Genomic DNA, 17781 nt, shown 5'->3' with positions numbered 1-17781 from the left:
AAAGCCAGAATTATACCTGGGACAGATCCCTCTGGAATTGTACTGCAGTGTTCATCTACCTTAGTTTCTTTTTTTTAATTTTTTTAATGTTTCCTTATTTTTGAGAGAGAGAGAGACAGAGACAGAGACAGAGACAGAGCACAAGCCAGGTAGGGGAAGAGAGAGACGGAGTCACAGAATCCAAAGCAGGCTCCAGGCTCCGAGCTGTCAGCACAGAGCCCAATGGGGGGCTCGAACTCACAAGCTGTAAGATAATGACCTGAGCTGAAGTCGGCTGCCTAACCGACTGAGCCACCCAGGTGCCCCCATCTACCTTAGTTTCTAAGAGGAAATATGATATTTAGTAATTACGGTGAGCAAGCCATCTATTACACTCCTGTTATAGCTTAAATACCTAAATGAAGAACTAATTGGTTGACTTATGAATTGCATAGAGGGTTTACATTATATATGTTTACTCACTCCTTGTGCTTTCATTTCCCTTTAATTCACATGAAATTGCTTTCTTGTAAAAAAAAAAAATCCAAATTTTAAGTTAGCACTAACTGTTTACTTTCCCTTTCAGAAATTGCCTGCAAAAGCTGTTTACGATTTTAAAGCTCAGACGTCTAAGTAAGTAAGATAAATATTCATTATGTGACTTAGGTTGGCTTTAAATACTTTGGTAATACTTTAAGAGGTGAATATTCTAATGGGGTGTATTACGATAAGGTCTAAGTCCCAATTCAGCGAATTCAGCAATCAGCTATAACTAATGGTTCCTTCACAATTAATTGGGATACGGCTAATTCTATTTTCATTTGTAATTTTCTTGAGAAACGTTGGGTTTTAAGTGACACTGAACATCTAGTGTACCATGAGTTCAAAAGGATAGGGCAAATAAAACGGAATTAAGAATCTTGTTTTCGGGGCACCTGGGTGGCTCAGTCGGTTAAGCGTCCGGCTTCGGCTCAGGTCATGATCTCGCAGTCTATGAGTTCAAGCCCCACGTCGGGCTCTGTGCTGACAGCTCAGAGCCTGGAGCCCGCTTCAGATTCTGTGTCTCCCTCTCTCTCTGCCCCTCCCCCACTCATGCTCTGTCTCTCTCTGTCTCAGAAATAAATAAAGGTTAAAAAAATTTTTTTTAAAAAAGAATCTTGTTTTCTAGAAGTTTTGTGTCAAGAATAGCATAAAAATTCAGTGTTGGGGAATAATTAACACTCACTGGGAGAATTTGATAACACCTATTTATCCAACTATATCCAGGATAGTTTGTGGGATTGAAGGGTAGAACTGTGTACAAAGATTCTTCGAGTAATATCTCCACGTCTTAACACTCAAAACTTGGAGATCCTGAGCAAAATTGTCTCCTGTGGTCCTTTTTTTCTTTTTTCTTTTTCTTTTTCTTTCTTTATTTTTTGAGACAGAGGTGGGGGGGTGGGAGAGAAGAGAAAGGGAGAGAGAGAGAGAGAGAGAGAGAGAGAAAATCCCAAGCAGTCCCCACACTCAGTGCAGAGCCCAAAGTAGGGCTGGACCCCACAGGAGATCATGACCTGAGCTGAAATCAAGAGTTGTACACTTAACGGACTGAGCCACCCAGGTACCCCTCCTCCTGCACTCTTTTGATGTTAGTGTTTTCATACTCCTTTGCTGCAGTATTTTTTTTAACCTTTGTCCTTATGAACTTGTTCATCAGATGGGCATGTGGTTAAGAAAGGCTAGGGAGGGAGGCAGTCTCCCAGAAGTGTCATGGCCCATGTGTACAGACCTTATTTAAGAAACTTTGGTCTCCATTAGAATTGAAGATATTGAAATCATTGTACATTGGCATTAAATTATCCTTTGTTGTTTAGACGGAACATATATAATATATATATAATACATAATAACAAAATACTTTATTCATTAAAATGCATATTATATTACTAGTTCTAGAAACTGTCTCTGACATAAGACATGTAAAAAGATAAAATCACTCAGATTTTTGTAATGCTGCTGAGATGGAGAATGAACTAAATAGGAAAATGCTATTTAGAAATTAAGATGTTGGGGCACCTGGGTGGCTTAGTCAGTTAAGCGTCTGACTCTTGGTTTCGATTCAGGTCATGATGCCACAGTCGTGAGTTCGAGCCCTGCATCAGGCTCTGTGCCTCTCTCTCTGTCTCTCTCTCTCTCGCTGTCTCAAAATAACTAAATAAACATTTTTAAAAATTAAAAAACAGAATTTAAGATGTCAAACGTGGCTTAAATCGGGTATTTAAAAAAATCCTGACGAAAGCTTACCTCTTTTTTCCTTTTTTGATGAGATGAGTAACACCTGCTTCGTGCCTACCACCTTCTCGCCCTTATTACTGCTCTGTGGTTATGGTGCGACAACGTGCATGATGCATGCCGATTTCATAAGCGAACGGTACAGAACATGTAAATGTCATTTCTTCTTTGTGACAAGCCATCAAAAGCTTTTTTAAGTGTATGAACCCCTGAGGAATGACAGGGCATATGACACGGGAAAGGTATCCACCCAGGGCCCACCGCTTTTTGACAAGGCTCAATAAAAAACAAGCCGTGAGAGAAAGGTGAGGTGTAGTGCAGAGGCGAGTGTTGGGGTGTTGATTGTGTCGCTGGATTTTGTTTGCTCCAGTTGCCAAGCCTGATGCCATCCTCCAAGGCCATGTCCTCCTGGTGCAAGCTCCGAGTCAGCAAGGGTTCCAGGCTTGCAAATGGCACAGCCCTCCTGCAGGGTTATCTGCAACACCCCCCCCCCACCTTTCACCAAATCTTCCTAAACCAACAGGATCTAATTGTGTAATTGTAGCCTTCAGGGAAGTCGATTCAGTAATCACCCATGGAAGTCATCCCATAATGTTAGTAAAAAACAAAAACAAAAAATGTTTCCCACATACCATAAATACATTTATCTGACTGCCGTTCAATCATATTCCTCTCGTTCTGTTTTTAGGAGATGTAAAGAGCACTCCCCAGTGTAGTTAACCTATTTGACACAAAAATCGAGGTTCTGGACGACTCACACAGCTTTCAAAGGCTCACACACCCAGAAGCACTGACTGTTAACAAAGGCCCAGCCACATTTTTACGTGCTTTTAATTAATAGCTAGATGTGGGTGCTTTTTTGTGCCTAACATCTTATAAACAAGAGACAGACATATCTGCTTTAAAGAAACATCTGTTTTAAAAGCTACTTGTCTTAAAAAAACAAAACTAAAATAAAATAAAATAAAATAAAAGCTACTTGTCTTTACCTAATGCAAAAAGTTTAATTTTTTAACAACACAGCTAACGATACAGCTCAGTAACTCACCAGACATAATGTCTCAATTGTTAAATAGGAAAAAGACATAAAACGTCATTTCCAAAGGTTGTCAGTGGCCACCATTCTAAAAGGGTTTGGGAGGGAGAAAGCAAGCTTACCATTATGGGACTCAGAAATTCTGGGTCTGAGACGCAGTTTTGAAAGCTGTTAAGTGAGATTTCTGTCCTTTATGTAGAAGGCTTAAAACATTTAAATACAAGCCTTTAAAAATAGAAAAGATTTCTTTTCATATTTGAAAGAAAAAGTTTTCTCTAATTGACTTGTTTTTAAAAAAAAGCTAAGCTTCCTAGTCTCATTTCCAGAAACAAAACACACCTGGTACTCAGAAAGCTATTGGATTGCAAACATTAAATATTTTGTTTTTTGTTTTCTACATCAGGCATTTGCATAAAAGAAGGGAGTGCTGTATTGGAATGTAAGACTCCTTGAATCTCCTCTGTCTTTAGGGTTACTGAAAATTTAACACACTTTCAATGTGAAGATTTTAACACTTCGAACTGTGCAATAATTCTTTAATTAGCAACAGTTTTTTATTTTTTTTATTTGAGAGAGAGAGTGCACACAAGTGGGAGGGGGTTCGGGGTGGGCAGTGCAGAGAGAGAGGAGAGAATCTTAAACAGGCTCTGTGCTCAGAATGGAGCCCAACTCGGAGCTGGATCCCACGACCCTGAGATCATGACCCGAACTGAAATCAAGAGCCGGACGCTTAACTGAGCCACCCAGGCGCCCCTAATATGTAACAGTTTTTCAATTAATTATTTTAATCAATGAGAAATATGCTACATCTGATATCCAGCTCTCTTCATGATCCATTCTGCACATATAAACGATCCAACTCAAGATTCTGAACTAAACATTGCAGAAGATTCCAGAATGGGGAGGCAGATGTGTAGGAAAGTAGGGCTCTTGGGAAAAGATGTGAAATAAGTGTCCTCCGACAAAACGTAATTACGAGGGCAAAACAGCAAACAGACAGTTACCTGGATAATGAAGCCGTCAAAAACAGATGCAGTGGGGATGAGAAGGTAGGCATGAATTATCTAAAATAAGTAATGTTTTTATAGCTTAAAACTACATACCCACATCTACCTACTTAGGAAATAAGCAGGCATATAGGTTTCTTCTTAGAAATAACCAAAATGGAAAAGCATAGATGGTGTCCTGAAAATACTTTTACTTTTTAAAAACAAAAGCTATAAAGGCAGCAAGCAACCCGTGCATGTCTTTAGACTTAAAACATGTTTATGTCTGCGCTCCATTGAAGAATAAAATCTTTTTCTTTACACAAAATAAATTCCTTATCAAGATATGCCAGTTAAATAAATGCCCGACAACCAGCTTCCAAGACGTGTAAATAAAAATTTTTCTGATGATGGCGCTTCGGTGCTAAAGCTACTTATTCTCCTTATTGTAAGCTTTAGCACATCCAAGGGGGCCAGAAAGAAAGAGAAGTTAAGGTTCTATCTCACTAGCTTCAGAACTAACAAGATCAGTGCAGAGCGAATCTATCATTACGCCAAGCCTAACAACTCCTCCACAGTAAACTAATGATTACGCAGCAATAGTCCATCCTGGCCTTTCAATTTCATATCAGTTTGCCTGTGCCTTGTATCAAACACGAGGTTTCTATTTGTTCGGTTTTTGAAATCACTTTTAAAGTTATAAGTGAATTCTAAGGGTTTGCAACGAAAATCCTGATGTAACTGGGCTTGACGGATTATTCCATACTGAAAGTACGTTTCTCAGCCAAATACAGATCAAGTGAGAGTGTTGATCTTAAGAGTAATGGCTACACATCAGGGGTCGGGGGGGGGGGGGTGGGGAACCCAACCCTGAAACGTGTCTCTTCCAGGGAGCTGTCATTTAAGAAAGGAGATACTGTCTACATCCTCAGGAAAATTGATCAAAATTGGTATGAGGGAGAGCACCACGGGAGAGTGGGCATTTTTCCCATCTCCTACGTGGAGGTAAGTCCTACCCCTTCCCTCTCCCATGGCTGCTGTTTCCAAAGTCGCCACAGATCAAGAATAGATAACTTTTTTCCCCTCGTAGAAACTCACGCCTCCTGAGAAGGCACAGCCTGCAAGACCGCCTCCCCCAGCCCAGCCTGGAGAAATCGGAGAAGCTGTAGCCAAATATAATTTCAATGCTGACACAAACGTGGAGCTGTCGCTGAGAAAGGTACCCTGGCCGTTGTCGTCAACAGGGCTTTTGAAAGGCTGTGTATTTCCAAAACTAAAATAGGTTATCTATTTCCTTGGACGTTTTTGTGTTTCCCCCATGTGCTACAAAGGACTCTATGAGGCCACCCTGAGGCGCTGTCACCTACCGCTCCGTGTCCTTCCAGAAGAGGTCCCCTGGGGGATGCACAGCTTCTCAGAGAGACTTTCCCTCCAGGCTTAGCATGGCAGGTTCCACGTCTCCTCCAAGGGGCGCCTCAGGCTGAACAGCCAGGAGCTCTATACATGGAAACATCAAAAGGAAAAGCACTTGCATACACTTCAAAATATTGTTTGTCCTGCTGCCTTATTATTCAAATTAAAAAAAAAAATGGGTGTTTCAACATTTACTTTTATCTTGGAATCCAGGAACGGTCCTAACGTAATGAAGGTACTTCTCCCTACAGAGCCTTTTTGAGGAGACATTTTTGTGCAGGGCTGTTCCCCTGATCAGCCTTCTCTAGGCCTCATGACTGACCCAAATTTCACTAGCAACCGATCCAATTCTAGTATGTTAGTAATATCAGGAAGAACTCTTTTTCTAATTTTTTAATGTTTAGTTATTTATTTTGAGAGAGAGAGAGAGAGAGAGAGAGAGAGAGAGAGCATGGGGGGAAGGGGTAGAGAGTAAGAGAGAGAGAATCCCAAGCAGGCTCCGTGTTGACAGAGCCCTATGTGGGGCTCGAACTCAGGAACCGTGAGATCATGACCTGAGCCGAAACCAAACACTGGATGTTTAACTGACTGTGCCACCCAGGTGCCCCCAGAAAGAACTCTTTTTAATTTGTTTCTGCGCAGAAAGATCAAACAAACTATCTTCATGATTTGCTAAACCATCACATTCGTTTGTTTGAGTTGACCACGTGTCTGCACAGAGCACAGGCTAGAGAGTCCCAGGCAGGGTGGTTCTAGAACTCCTTCACCTACTGGCGAATCCCTTAGCCAGGGGCAAGGAAGGCAAACGACACGGTTCTTGTACCGGCAGAACCTCATCCCATTCTCCCTTCTCGGCCCTGGTTCTGCATCATCAACCCATTCTCCTCGTCTACCGTCCCAGCGACAACACAACATTCCATGAACCATCCCGGCTGATGTTTCATACTATAAAGAGAAGCTTCTGCCAATGCAATTTATAGCTCCAGCAACAGCCTGGCAACAGCAGCGTGCTGCCCAGAAAATCAGTGCAATTTTAACATTAGGGAGATTTACTTTTCCTCGGTTATGTTCTATGCAGAGGCCAATCAGAATGGATAGTGAGTGGTGTTACACGATCTTGATCCAGACCAGGTGGGTGTCGGCCCTGGGCACAGCTGTGGATTATCTAGGGTACGTCCTTTGCCCCATCCTGCCAGCCTTACTCTTTGCTCCTGCTTACCACATGTAGATCAAGAAAGCAAAACGGTATGCCATTCAACTTCCTCCCTTCCGGAGCTTGACTTCCGTAATCCATTTCAGATACACAATCACAGCGAGCTGAGTTGCACTGTTTTGAAGCTCTTCCTGCAGAAGGTCGTTTCCCCGAATCCTGTCAATGATAGGATAACGCTACTGTCATTGAGGTTTTCCCTGTTAAACTATTCTGCTTTTTAAAGTAACTGATACAAGGCATTTCACATGGTACCGGTGTGAACATGTGTAAGCCCATTCACACAAACCAAGCATCCTTAGGGGAGATTCTAATGTCATCGATGAATGATTACGTATTGTACATGTTGATAATCTGTAATTTGGGAATGAGCTCAGAGCCTTCATTTTCATTCCCCTGACAAAAACAAACAACAAACAACAATCATAACAACTGGAGGTATCAAACTTTCCCAGATGGAAAGCTATTGCTTATTAGAAACCATTGACAATTGACAGTTTTTATGTTACCACGTCTGTATTTATAATGCATTTTCCTAATATTCATTGCAGGGAGATAGAGTTATTCTTCTTAAAAGAGTTGATCAAAACTGGTATGAAGGTAAAATTCCAGGAACCAGCAGACAAGGCATCTTCCCTGTTTCCTACGTAGAAGTTGTCAAGAAGAATACAACCAAAGGTGCTGAGGACTACCCTGACCCTCCAATACCCCACAGCTATTCTAGTGATAGAATCCACAGCTTAAGTTCAAATAAGGTAAGAAGACATCCTAGCATATTAGCGTCATGTTTGGGAGCTTGATGCAAGATCATCGACATGGGATGTTAGGCATAGACTAAAACATCATACCTATTGCAAAGCGACAAAATGTACATGTTATGTTTCTGAGTGTGCGTGCCATGTCAAGTCAATATAATTGAATCTTTCTGAGGGGTGCTAGCACAAAGGTTTCATGCTTGATTTGGATAATTTTATTTTCAAAGTGAAATACTGAAAGAGAAAACATTAGCATCATAAAATCCTATATGATATACGTCTGTATGTATGTATGCAATTATAGCTGCTTTTTGAAACTCAATTTTTTTCTGAAGCTTGATTTTATTTTTAGATATGCATGTTTTACATGGATTCTATGCAGGTGTAAGTAGTAAATATAAGTATAGAATGTATTGATAGGTAGATAGATAGATCCCAAAATGGTTTATTTCAACAACACATGGTAATTGAGTTGACAAAATTCTATGAAAGTCTTGGGGTATTTTGGTACAGAAAGAGAGAAAGTAAAAATTTTTAATTAAGGTCTGTAAGTCAGTTTGTTTATTAGTTTGAATGAAAATGTCATTGGTTCTTAGGAGTCCTCAAGTTTGTTTTATTAGGTTTAGGATGATTTCCACTGTCTCACTAGAGCCAGTAGCTAAAGATAATTACCTTTCTCAACATGTAGTTTAAAAGGGACTTTGCTTCCTGAACTGGTTGATTAGAAAAGGCTATTCCAAAAAAGAAAAAGAAAAAGGCTATTCTACTTTCTTTACTCACAGTGTGAAATTGTTCTTAATTTTCTATTGAATTATATATAATATGTTGTGTTCTTCTCATGGATGGTATTTAGGGATTTCTGTCTCCTTTTCATTGACTTTCAAGAGTAAAACTTTAAATTACCAAGGAATTATTTCCAAAATATTGTAAGTACTTCCCAACATTTTAAACATTTTGTTTCCCATAACTTACTGAAAATTTTAACTGAGACCAAGGCTGGGACATGGAAAACTAAACCATTTGGCCCTAGCAAAATAACATCAACATCACAGACATGAAATCATTTCATGTCCCAAAGCAAGAGAGCATCCCCAGTGACCTAAACTACTCCTTGAAAATGAGTCTACAAGGATTTTACATATGTAAATGAGCTAAGAATCTACTATCCGAAGAGAAGCATTTTCTTTTAAAAGGGCATTTTATTTATTCTACTCTTTGAAGACTGGGTTTCCGTTGCAGGGTGATTGCTATAAATCCCTTATCACTGAATAATAGAACAGTTTGGCAACACTGGATAACAGAACGGTAATCAGATTGTGTCTGGTTGATAATAAAGTTTTCCAGAATCTTCTTTAGTAGGTTGACTTCACTACCAGAGCTTAGCGTTAGAGAGCAACATCCTTCCTTCAATAGTTCCTACTGATAAAAAGACAATATCAGAACCTTCAACCATATATTTGTCTTATTTACCATTCAGTCATCTTAAAAAACTACCAGATGAATTTCAAAGCAACTGTACCTTCAAACAAAATATTATAAGAAAGAATAGGCATTTATCTAGAAAGCCTTATTTAATATTTAAGAAATTCTTCCATAATGTCTTAATTAATACTGGCAATGTAATACTGTAGATCACAGTGTTTTAATCCTTGTTGTGGATATGATTTAAATGTATTTTCAGTTTCCTAAACTTTCTCTTAGAATACCAGATTTTACGATTTATAAATAGAGAAATTTCACTAAAAACTAATTAGTGTTTTATTCTCACTGCTGGGAAGAAAATATGTTGAAAAGCTTATGTCCATAATTTGAAAAAAAAAAATGCTTAATGATTTCGACCCATCTGGTAATCTATGATATCATTGACTTAATAAGGGAAACTTCTCACTAGTGTTGAACTGGATCATTTTCAGAAAAAGAACTATAATATACTTCTAAGCCATGACATCCAAAATACACGAAATGTTATGTATCCTATTTTCTAACTGGTATTTGCAAATAGAGGAAAGAACTCATTGACTCATGCATCACTCTGACACATTTAAATCACATTTCCTGACATACTATCTTTATTTTAGGGGAGATCCAAATGGAAGTTGATACCATTTCTGATATTTCTGCTTTTAGTGTAGTTGAATCCAATTCGAATGCTTTAGGGAGGAAAGGTAATTATGTGATTTTTGTATTATAGGTATATTTATGTTATGTAGGTATCTCAGATACGTAATTTGCCTTTTTGTAGAAGCAAGTCCATTGTAAAGCTAAGCATTTGGAACCTGTTAACATGTATACTGGCAGCCGTCGTGGTAACAGCACCGGAGTAGTGGCAGTAATAGTGACAGTGGTAGTCATGACAACAGTGGGATTGAAAGATCTTTCTTCCTTGTCTACATAGTATTCCTGACCATGAGAGAAAATGAAAGCGAAAAGTAATCATCTAGAATTCTTATGCGTTTCACAGAGGTTCAAAATCTGTTATTCTGTTGCATAACAAAGAGCATAAGATAGAATGCTGGCCAATAAGAGAATTTCTCTAGACTATGAAATGAGACTTAGGTAATTTCTGTCTTACTAAAAACTGAACATAGACAGGACCTGCTAGGGGTGGCTATCTATCTAGTAACAGACCACATGTATAGTATCACTTTGCATCAGGTGCTAGGAGGACTAAAGACCACCTGAATCTTCTGTTAGGATGCTCACGTGAGTTTTGTGACTCTTTGGCTTATATACCCCCACCCCAAGGTGACAGGACATCATATTTCCTTTAAAAAAATAGCTAAATAAATTGTATTAATGCCCCATTCCGGTTAAAGGACACAGAAGTCAAAAGTTAAGTGGCCTTAGGACCAAGAGTGCCGAGTGCATGAGTGAGGTCTCATCCTAAATAACCAACGAGAAAATGCATCTCCAAAATCTTCCAGACCCAAACCATCTCCCTGGAGAGAATGACAGTAAAATGCCATCCACCAGACTGTCAAGGCCTTCCTACGTACAGCATGTAGCATTCTTTCCAGTTCAGCAATAGAATGTCTTAGAATGTTTCTAGGCAGCCCTTCCAGAACTACTTTTAAGGAATTTCCATTACCATTCTGTTTTGTTCAATATATCCAAAATATACTGATAATAGTAAGATCCACTGAAGTATATTTTTACTTCAGGAGATTAAGTTTCATAAATTATACTCCACAGGTTTACATAAAAGAATGGGAGTCCTAGCAGAAGTTTACTCCCCTTAAAATCATATGTTCCCTTTCTATGTAAACATTTACTTTGGGTTTTTTAAACCTTGAAGTAGTAGTTATCTTTACTTTCATTCTGATCAGGGGTTTCTGCTCTTGGAAAATATTTTTCAGAATTGATTCACTGGGAAATGTATTCATGCATAATGATGTAAAAATATTTTATGCCATACGCTATAATTACGTTGCAAAACATAAGTGAAAAAATCATGGAAGTTCAAAAGATTTGGCACTCTTACAGGCAGAAAGAACAGTAGTAAACAAATTCAGGGAATAAGAAAAGTTTTCGTTATTGGTTTTCATTTTACAGTAACATTATTTCAGAGTCATATGTGAAGCCTAGTTTAAAAGAGCTGATCCCCTAGATAAAATCACTTAGGGATTCACTGTCTGACCTTCTTATCTCTACTACAGCTTTACCTTATCATTTGACACCTAAGACCCCTTCCAAATACTAGGAGAGTTTCATTGTTCAGATAACCTTCCAGTTAACATGCGAAGGATTTTATTTAAATTCCGCAAAAATATCCACAAATCGAGACCACGGCGTAAAATATGTTTCTATTTATTACCACAACTTCCCTGCATTTCTCTGTCTCTGTGTTTTGATGTATGATTTTCTCGGTTTACATTTTAACCTTATAATCCCTGCTCGTTTCTAAGTTGGCTTTCAGTGAACCAGCCCCTCCTCCCACGCACAAAGCTTCACCGGGCTCAGATAGGACAGCCCAGGGGCGGCTGCGTCTGACAGCCGAGTGCCCACCAGCAAACCCTCTGACCCCAGCACCGCCTCACTCTCTGGACAATTTCTTGGATGAATTGGAGAAGCTTGGTGCTTTAACCTTACCAGCCGACCAAGCCAAACCAAATATCCTAGAGGAGATCGTCCTCGAAATTAAGGAGGAGCCCTCAGATCTCCTCCCCTTGCCTCCAGCATCCGCACCTGCCAAATCCCCTTCTTCTCTGCTGCCTTTCCCCCGCTCAGGGGTGACCTCAGCCGCAGTCCGGCCTTCTGAGGCAACACCACTTCAAGATCCCAGAAAGACAACTCAGAACAAATGTGCAGGTTTGACAAAAAGACGAAAGGGCTTTGGAGGCCCTGAGAAAGTACCCGAAGTCCTAGGTGACAAGTTTGTGGCCTCTGCACACACTAATGTGGCTCCCTTGCCCCAAAGTCTCCCCGCCATCGGAGAGGAAGATGAGGATATCTATGAGGGGTTTCTGTCAGGCGTCCCAAGAGGGCCAGAGTGTCGAGAAGCGGATGCCTTGTGGTGTGCCCGCGACGGCACAGAGGTGACACCAAGCCTGAACATCGAAGAGGAGGAAGAAGAGAGGCAACCTGACTGTTTAAAATATCCAGTAGCCACCCCCACAGACCCTAGGATCCCTAAGGAAGACAGCAGTGCAGTGAAAACCAGTACTGAGGTATTTTAACCTTGCCTAATTACCAAAGAACTAACCCGTCTTAACTATATTTAGCTAGTACAGTTAATCACATTACTAAACGTCAATTTTGGCATTGCCCTAAAAGGCTTCCTCCTAAGAAACACAAGCACTACGTAAGTTGGGGGTGGAGGGGTGTATGGAAACTCACCAAATTTTAGTAAGATGATGTAAATGTCTGATATCATTCCATTATTTGTTTGTGACTAGAAATTCATATTTTAAACAGTCTATAATTGATAGTCTTCCTGACTTTTTGTTACTAATAATGATAGCTACATAGTTGAACTCTTACTGAGTATCAGTGTTCTAAGAACTCTTCGTCAATGAGATGGGTTATATTATTAGCCCCACTTGAGAAATTAGAAAACTGATACACAGAGAGACGAGTCCAATTCCAATGGCAGTTTGTAAAAAGGGAGAGAGACAGAAGAACCAAAAGGCACGCCGGTACCCTTTTAACTCTCGGAAGAAATAATTTCTGCAGGTTGGTGACCACTTAAGACTACTAATGCATTTTCATCTTACAAAGAATCTTGAGCAATGATTTTAATTAGTAAAGAGGGGACATACCCTAAATCTTTAGTTTGTAAATTTTTCTCTTAAGACAAAAACAAAACTTCATTTCTCACATATGTAACCTGTAATTTAGAAAGAAAATACGATTACTGGCAAATACTGAAATTAGGAAACAAAATGTTTTGTATCATGCTACTCTGCAGTCACTTTCCCCCATGGATCGTCTATTTTAAATCTTAGAAAACAAAAATAATTTTTAAAATCCCATAGTTTTCTATTAAGACCTTGCCAATAACAAATATAGAGGCACGTGGCCTGTACTATAGGACGTTCGTGGGCTTAAATAATGATCAGTGCCTATGAGACCCCTGGACATCCACAAAACCCCGAGGCTTGGCTAGTTCCTCAACCAGGAGAGAAAAGGTCATCTGCACAAAGAACCCAGCCATGCCTGTATTTGTATAAAATAAACAAATACACTACTTAGTAAAAGAGATCATTCATTACAGAAAGTCAAGCATGTTTCTAAGTCAGTTATTCAAATAGCTGCTGGCACACATCAGTTCCCCGGCTTTGTAACTAACCAGCTAGAAATCGTAATCTACTTTACAAGCAAGTAACAAAGAGTCATTGCAGGTTTGTAGTTTTTCCTTCATGTTTAGAAGCAGCCATCCTGTAAATATATTCTAAAATTGTAGACTATGGGGGGTTCTTCTGTCCAGCCACCCACATCAGAAAAATGATCACACTCACTGGGGATTTTGAGTCAAATTCGAAAGAAAAAGTTAAGCAAGAATTTAAAGCAAGAATTTGTCATAAATGTCACTTCCCAGGGCATTTGGTAACTTGAACATTATTCAACTTTGGGGGATATTCTCTAAAGACCACATAACCTCATTCTGGGCACAAGTGTAATCACATCTTGTCTTTCCTCAATCTTTAAGCCGCCTTCATTTTCTCCGGGAGATCGAACGTCTACACCTTTTCCCAGCGGTGTCCTTCCCTCCCTTCCTTTCCATTCTCCCTGGGCCTCTGTCTCTGACTTGGCCTCTACACTTTCTCAGACTACCCAGCCCTACACACCTCCCCTTCTCCCTAAATACCCTTATCAACAGGAGATAAATTCACCAAAATTAAAGGTAACTGCATCCCGAGTGTGGTTTATTGCATGCCTTTAAATGAATTTTATTAATTAGATGTATTTAGATTTGTGCCATCTTACAAGTTCTAAGAAGTCGTGTAAATATTGGTTGCTAACTTTTAACATCATTGGCATGGCCTCTATCCCAAAAATTTAAAAGACACGCTTGCATACCCAAAATCAATTTTACATAGAAAAATAAAAAGCAATCATTAGGTATTTTTTTGGAGAACCATCCCATTCAAAGACATCAGCTTGGTGCCTGTCATCTCCTGTCACTTCTCAGTGGGCTCACTGCCTCCCACGTTTCTCACCCATCAGCAGGTTTAGCAGAGCCCAAGGGCAGGATGATCTTCAGCACTGTCTTGAGCTCTGTTCTTCCACAAAACTGAAGTAAATTAATGAGGATGCAGGAATGATACTTCCCTTTGTTAAAAGCACCCAACTCAGAGCCCTGTGGGCTGACAGTTCCCCTAACTTTCAACTCCCCATAAGGACACCAGGAAAAAAGACTTTCAACAAAATTAATGACTGGCCCTGGAAAGACATTTAATGACAACCACAGCATGAAATGACTCCATCACAGAAAAGCTTGGCTTCTACAATCAGCATGATCCTGAAATCTCTTCCTTTAGACAAAAGGTGATAGACTTCAAATAATAACCCATCCTCACATCCAATGTTTTGAATGTGAATGAGAGCCTCTGCAGTTAAGGGAAAACTCGAAGGCTCTGGTAGAGTCGAGTTTCTTTACCAGGAAGCACCAACACCAGAGAAATGCCATCTGCACAATACTCCCAACTCCCATCACTAACTCCATCCAACAAAATAGTCCAATGTGAATGTGAATTCATCTAATGTGTGAAAGGAATTTTTGAAAAAGTGGAATACTTTAAAGACTAGTTGCTCTTTGCCCTTTGAGATTTCATTTTGGCCGGCATGAAATAATTAGGAAATCTTAAAAATAATAATACTTTAGATATTATCTAAGACCAGGAATTTGCCTCGCCCCCCCCCACCCCCATTCCTTCTGTGGTTCTCTTTTTAAGGCCAAAGTATTTATTCCCTGTCTTTCCCTACTTGTTCTTTAGCCCTTAAACTTAGTTAATAAATGGCTAAATAACTTTAGAATCAGTTTGGATTTTTAGAATTTAGAGAGATAAAGATCATTCACTGGCATTGTACTATCAAGGACAAAACCAAGATTTATGCAAGTTCATTCTTCAAGAACCAAGCTCAACTGATACACACGTTAGGTGTCAGTTGTTTGCAGAATGGTATGAGAGAACGGACATATTTACAATAACAATGTTTCCAAAGAATACTTTTCATAACTACATCAAATAACTAACTCCGGAAAAATGAAGTGGTTTTTTTCTCTATTTTATCTCATACTCAAGAGCAAATGATAACTTTCAATCCCCCACTGAGTTTTTGAAAACCTTATAAATGTCTTTTTCTATTCATTGGAAAGATATAAGTTGATGAATTCGTTGGTGCTTATTGTAAATATAAATGCAAATTGAAACAGCTGCAAATCTCAGGCCATTATTATAGTTTAACCCCACGTCTGATACTGATAAACTGTGCAGGCTTGAGTCCTCTAAGAAGCCTTCCTATTTCTTCCATTTCAAGAATGTTATACGTTATGCTCGTTACCAAGAAAGTAACCCTGCACTAAAAGCAAAGATAAAATAAAATTTTAATAATGTTTTAGTAGGTATAGCATAGTATGCATGAATCATTACACTTTTATCAATCCTTATCAACCATTTAATGCACTTTTATTCTTTTAATAAAATTTGATGCAATTTTACTCCTGTGAAGTATCTTCTGAGACAATGTAAGCCTGTCATATCCAATCCAAAATCTTCCATAAACGCAAAATTCACCAACACGTTATCGATGACAGAAGGCTGAAAATGTACATATAAATTATGAGCAATGCATAAATCAGAAACCAATATTTTCTCTACTCTTTTGAACATCTTTTTTTTTTAATAATGGTTTTTCATAATAAAAATTATCGTAATTCTCAGTTCTCCTATAAGCCGAACTTCCAATTCCATCTAAGAGACTTATGGCATGTGGACTCTTTATGAAGAGATAGAAGGACTCTTCTTTGGGCTTCTTCCAAGAAACTCAATTTTTGTGGGCCCATTGGGAAGTCTCCTCACTCTAAAGCCATCCCATCAGAGAGTGACCCCCTTGAGCACGGTTTCCAACATGGAATTAAGCCCTGATTCTTCCTAATATGTTCAAATGATCTTTCCAGCTGTTTGTCCACATCATTCTAAGAGCTAAATGTCTTTTTCCTCTATGAGCCTTGATGTTTGTAGAACCCCTCCCCGCATCAGTCGAAATGGGGACAGCTGCTGTGCCAAAAAACTCAAAATAACAACGGCTTAAACAACATACAAGTATATTTCTCTGGTACCTAAGTGTCGGGCATCCAGGGCTGGTATGTGGCTCCAGAATCATCAGAAAACCCAGGAGATTCCATTTTATTTTTGCACATCATCTCCCCAGTGAGAAGCCTCCACTGCCTGGTCCAAAGTGGTTGCACCAGCTCTCGCAGCCCCTTCCTATTGTGTATCCCGTCTGTCAGAACTTATCACATGAGCACATTTAGATCCAAGGAAGACTTTATTCAGAAGGTCCATGTGCCTATCAGGATTCTAGTACAGAGGACAGACAAGAAAAGGATGGATACTGGAGCACATCAAGCATTCTCTGCCATAACCCCTTAGAGAAAAATGTTTAATGTGTTTCGTATCCACAGACTGCAGATTTGAGGTCAGTCATCATAAAAACTTTCTTCAGTGAGAGTTTAGAAAAGCATGTTTTTATTGAAAAGTCCTTTCTTTAGTCCTGCTGAAGTTCCCATAAGTGACCCAAATACTTGTCAAGGACAAGTGGTAGATCCTGTCCACTACTGGAAAGAAAATAAAGCATACTCACGCACAAGAAAGGTTAGCTTATTCACTGTCCTATTAAAAATCTTACTTTGGAAGAACGCCAAAATAGTCACAAGGTGGAGTTAGGACAATACTCAGTATTTAATTATATTTCACCATTTTCCCCCAGAAAAGCCATGTTTTCTTCCTATGTGTTTTGTCAGAAAATTTGCCCCGACAAGCAATTGAGACTTTTTATGAAACTTTATGGGTGTTGAGTGAAATTTCCCTCTATTTTACCTTGCATCTACTCAAATGTGCACAAAAAAAAAACAAAAAACAAAAAAAAAAAAAACAGGTCCAATCTGAGGGTGTCTTGGATCCCACTGGTAAACATTCTATTAAAGACGTACAAATTCTTGTATGTGTTCTTAGCCATCGATATCGCACTCAAACATCTTCTTTATGCCAGCTTCTCTCTGTAAGTCTTTCTCTGCTGTGCCTGTTGAGTTCCGTATGAAAGCGGCACCTGACGCCTGTGGTGTGAAACCTACAGGCAGCCAGAAGAGCTGTCTGCAGACTGGTGAACCCTTCCCGCTCTGCTGCTATGCAAGAGTTTGGCATGCTGCGTGCGTGTGCATGAAAAAACAAAACAGGAAAGCTTCTCCTGAAGGCTGTAAACCGAAGACAAGAACTAACTAACCTCTTATGGCTTTTCCAGGCTGACTTAAAAAGCGAGATATTTGTCTTGGGTAAGCCTCCGCGTAGCCCAGTGATGTCTAGGAGACACTGCAGCTCACCTGTCAGAGGGCTCAGCGGTTCCCACAGGGTAGGGTCAGAACGCCCCACCTTGAGCCAGGCACCCTGGCCATTCACCCCCAGTGGGTGG

At 39.6% G+C, this 17781-nt stretch overlaps 1 protein-coding gene and 1 long non-coding RNA gene across 53 annotated transcripts in view; one reads left to right on the top strand and one right to left on the bottom strand.

The window, feature by feature from the left end:
- Positions 1–17781, bottom strand: part of LOC109250997 (uncharacterized) — a 190681-nt gene that overhangs the window by 95302 nt on the left and 77598 nt on the right. The window contains exons 5-6 of one of the 3 annotated variants that reach the window (XR_002073299.2): positions 6905–7054; positions 5640–5769 (exon numbers count right to left, since the gene is read on the bottom strand). This is a non-coding gene — a long non-coding RNA (uncharacterized LOC109250997). Of the gene's footprint in view, positions 1–5490; positions 5770–6793; positions 7055–17781 lie in introns of those variants that run through there. The other 2 variants (XR_008421551.1, XR_008421550.1) reach the window with 2 other exon arrangements.
- The window catches only part of SORBS2 (sorbin and SH3 domain containing 2), a 347250-nt gene that overhangs the window by 315635 nt on the left and 13834 nt on the right, over positions 1–17781 (top strand). For 26 of the 50 annotated variants that reach the window (XM_053900849.1, XM_053900848.1, XM_053900853.1 and 23 more), the window contains 7 exons: positions 566–612; positions 5163–5277; positions 5363–5491; positions 7447–7650; positions 11556–12317; positions 13799–13993; positions 17614–17721. In XM_053900849.1, the coding sequence (XP_053756824.1) occupies positions 566–612; positions 5163–5277; positions 5363–5491; positions 7447–7650; positions 11556–12317; positions 13799–13993; positions 17614–17721 (1560 nt within the window). Of the gene's footprint in view, positions 1–565; positions 613–5162; positions 5278–5362; positions 5492–7446; positions 7651–11555; positions 12318–13798; positions 13994–14316; positions 15812–17613; positions 17722–17781 lie in introns of those variants that run through there. The other 24 variants (XM_053900890.1, XM_053900889.1, XM_053900891.1 and 21 more) reach the window with 3 other exon arrangements.

This window comes from Panthera pardus, unplaced genomic scaffold, assembly GCF_024362965.1.
Source record: "Panthera pardus isolate Hobbes unplaced genomic scaffold, ASM2436296v1 HiC_scaffold_13, whole genome shotgun sequence".
NCBI classification, from domain to species: Eukaryota; Metazoa; Chordata; class Mammalia; order Carnivora; family Felidae; genus Panthera; species Panthera pardus.
Note: the sequence above shows the minus strand (reverse complement) of the source record. Positions and strands in the feature narration are given on the sequence as shown.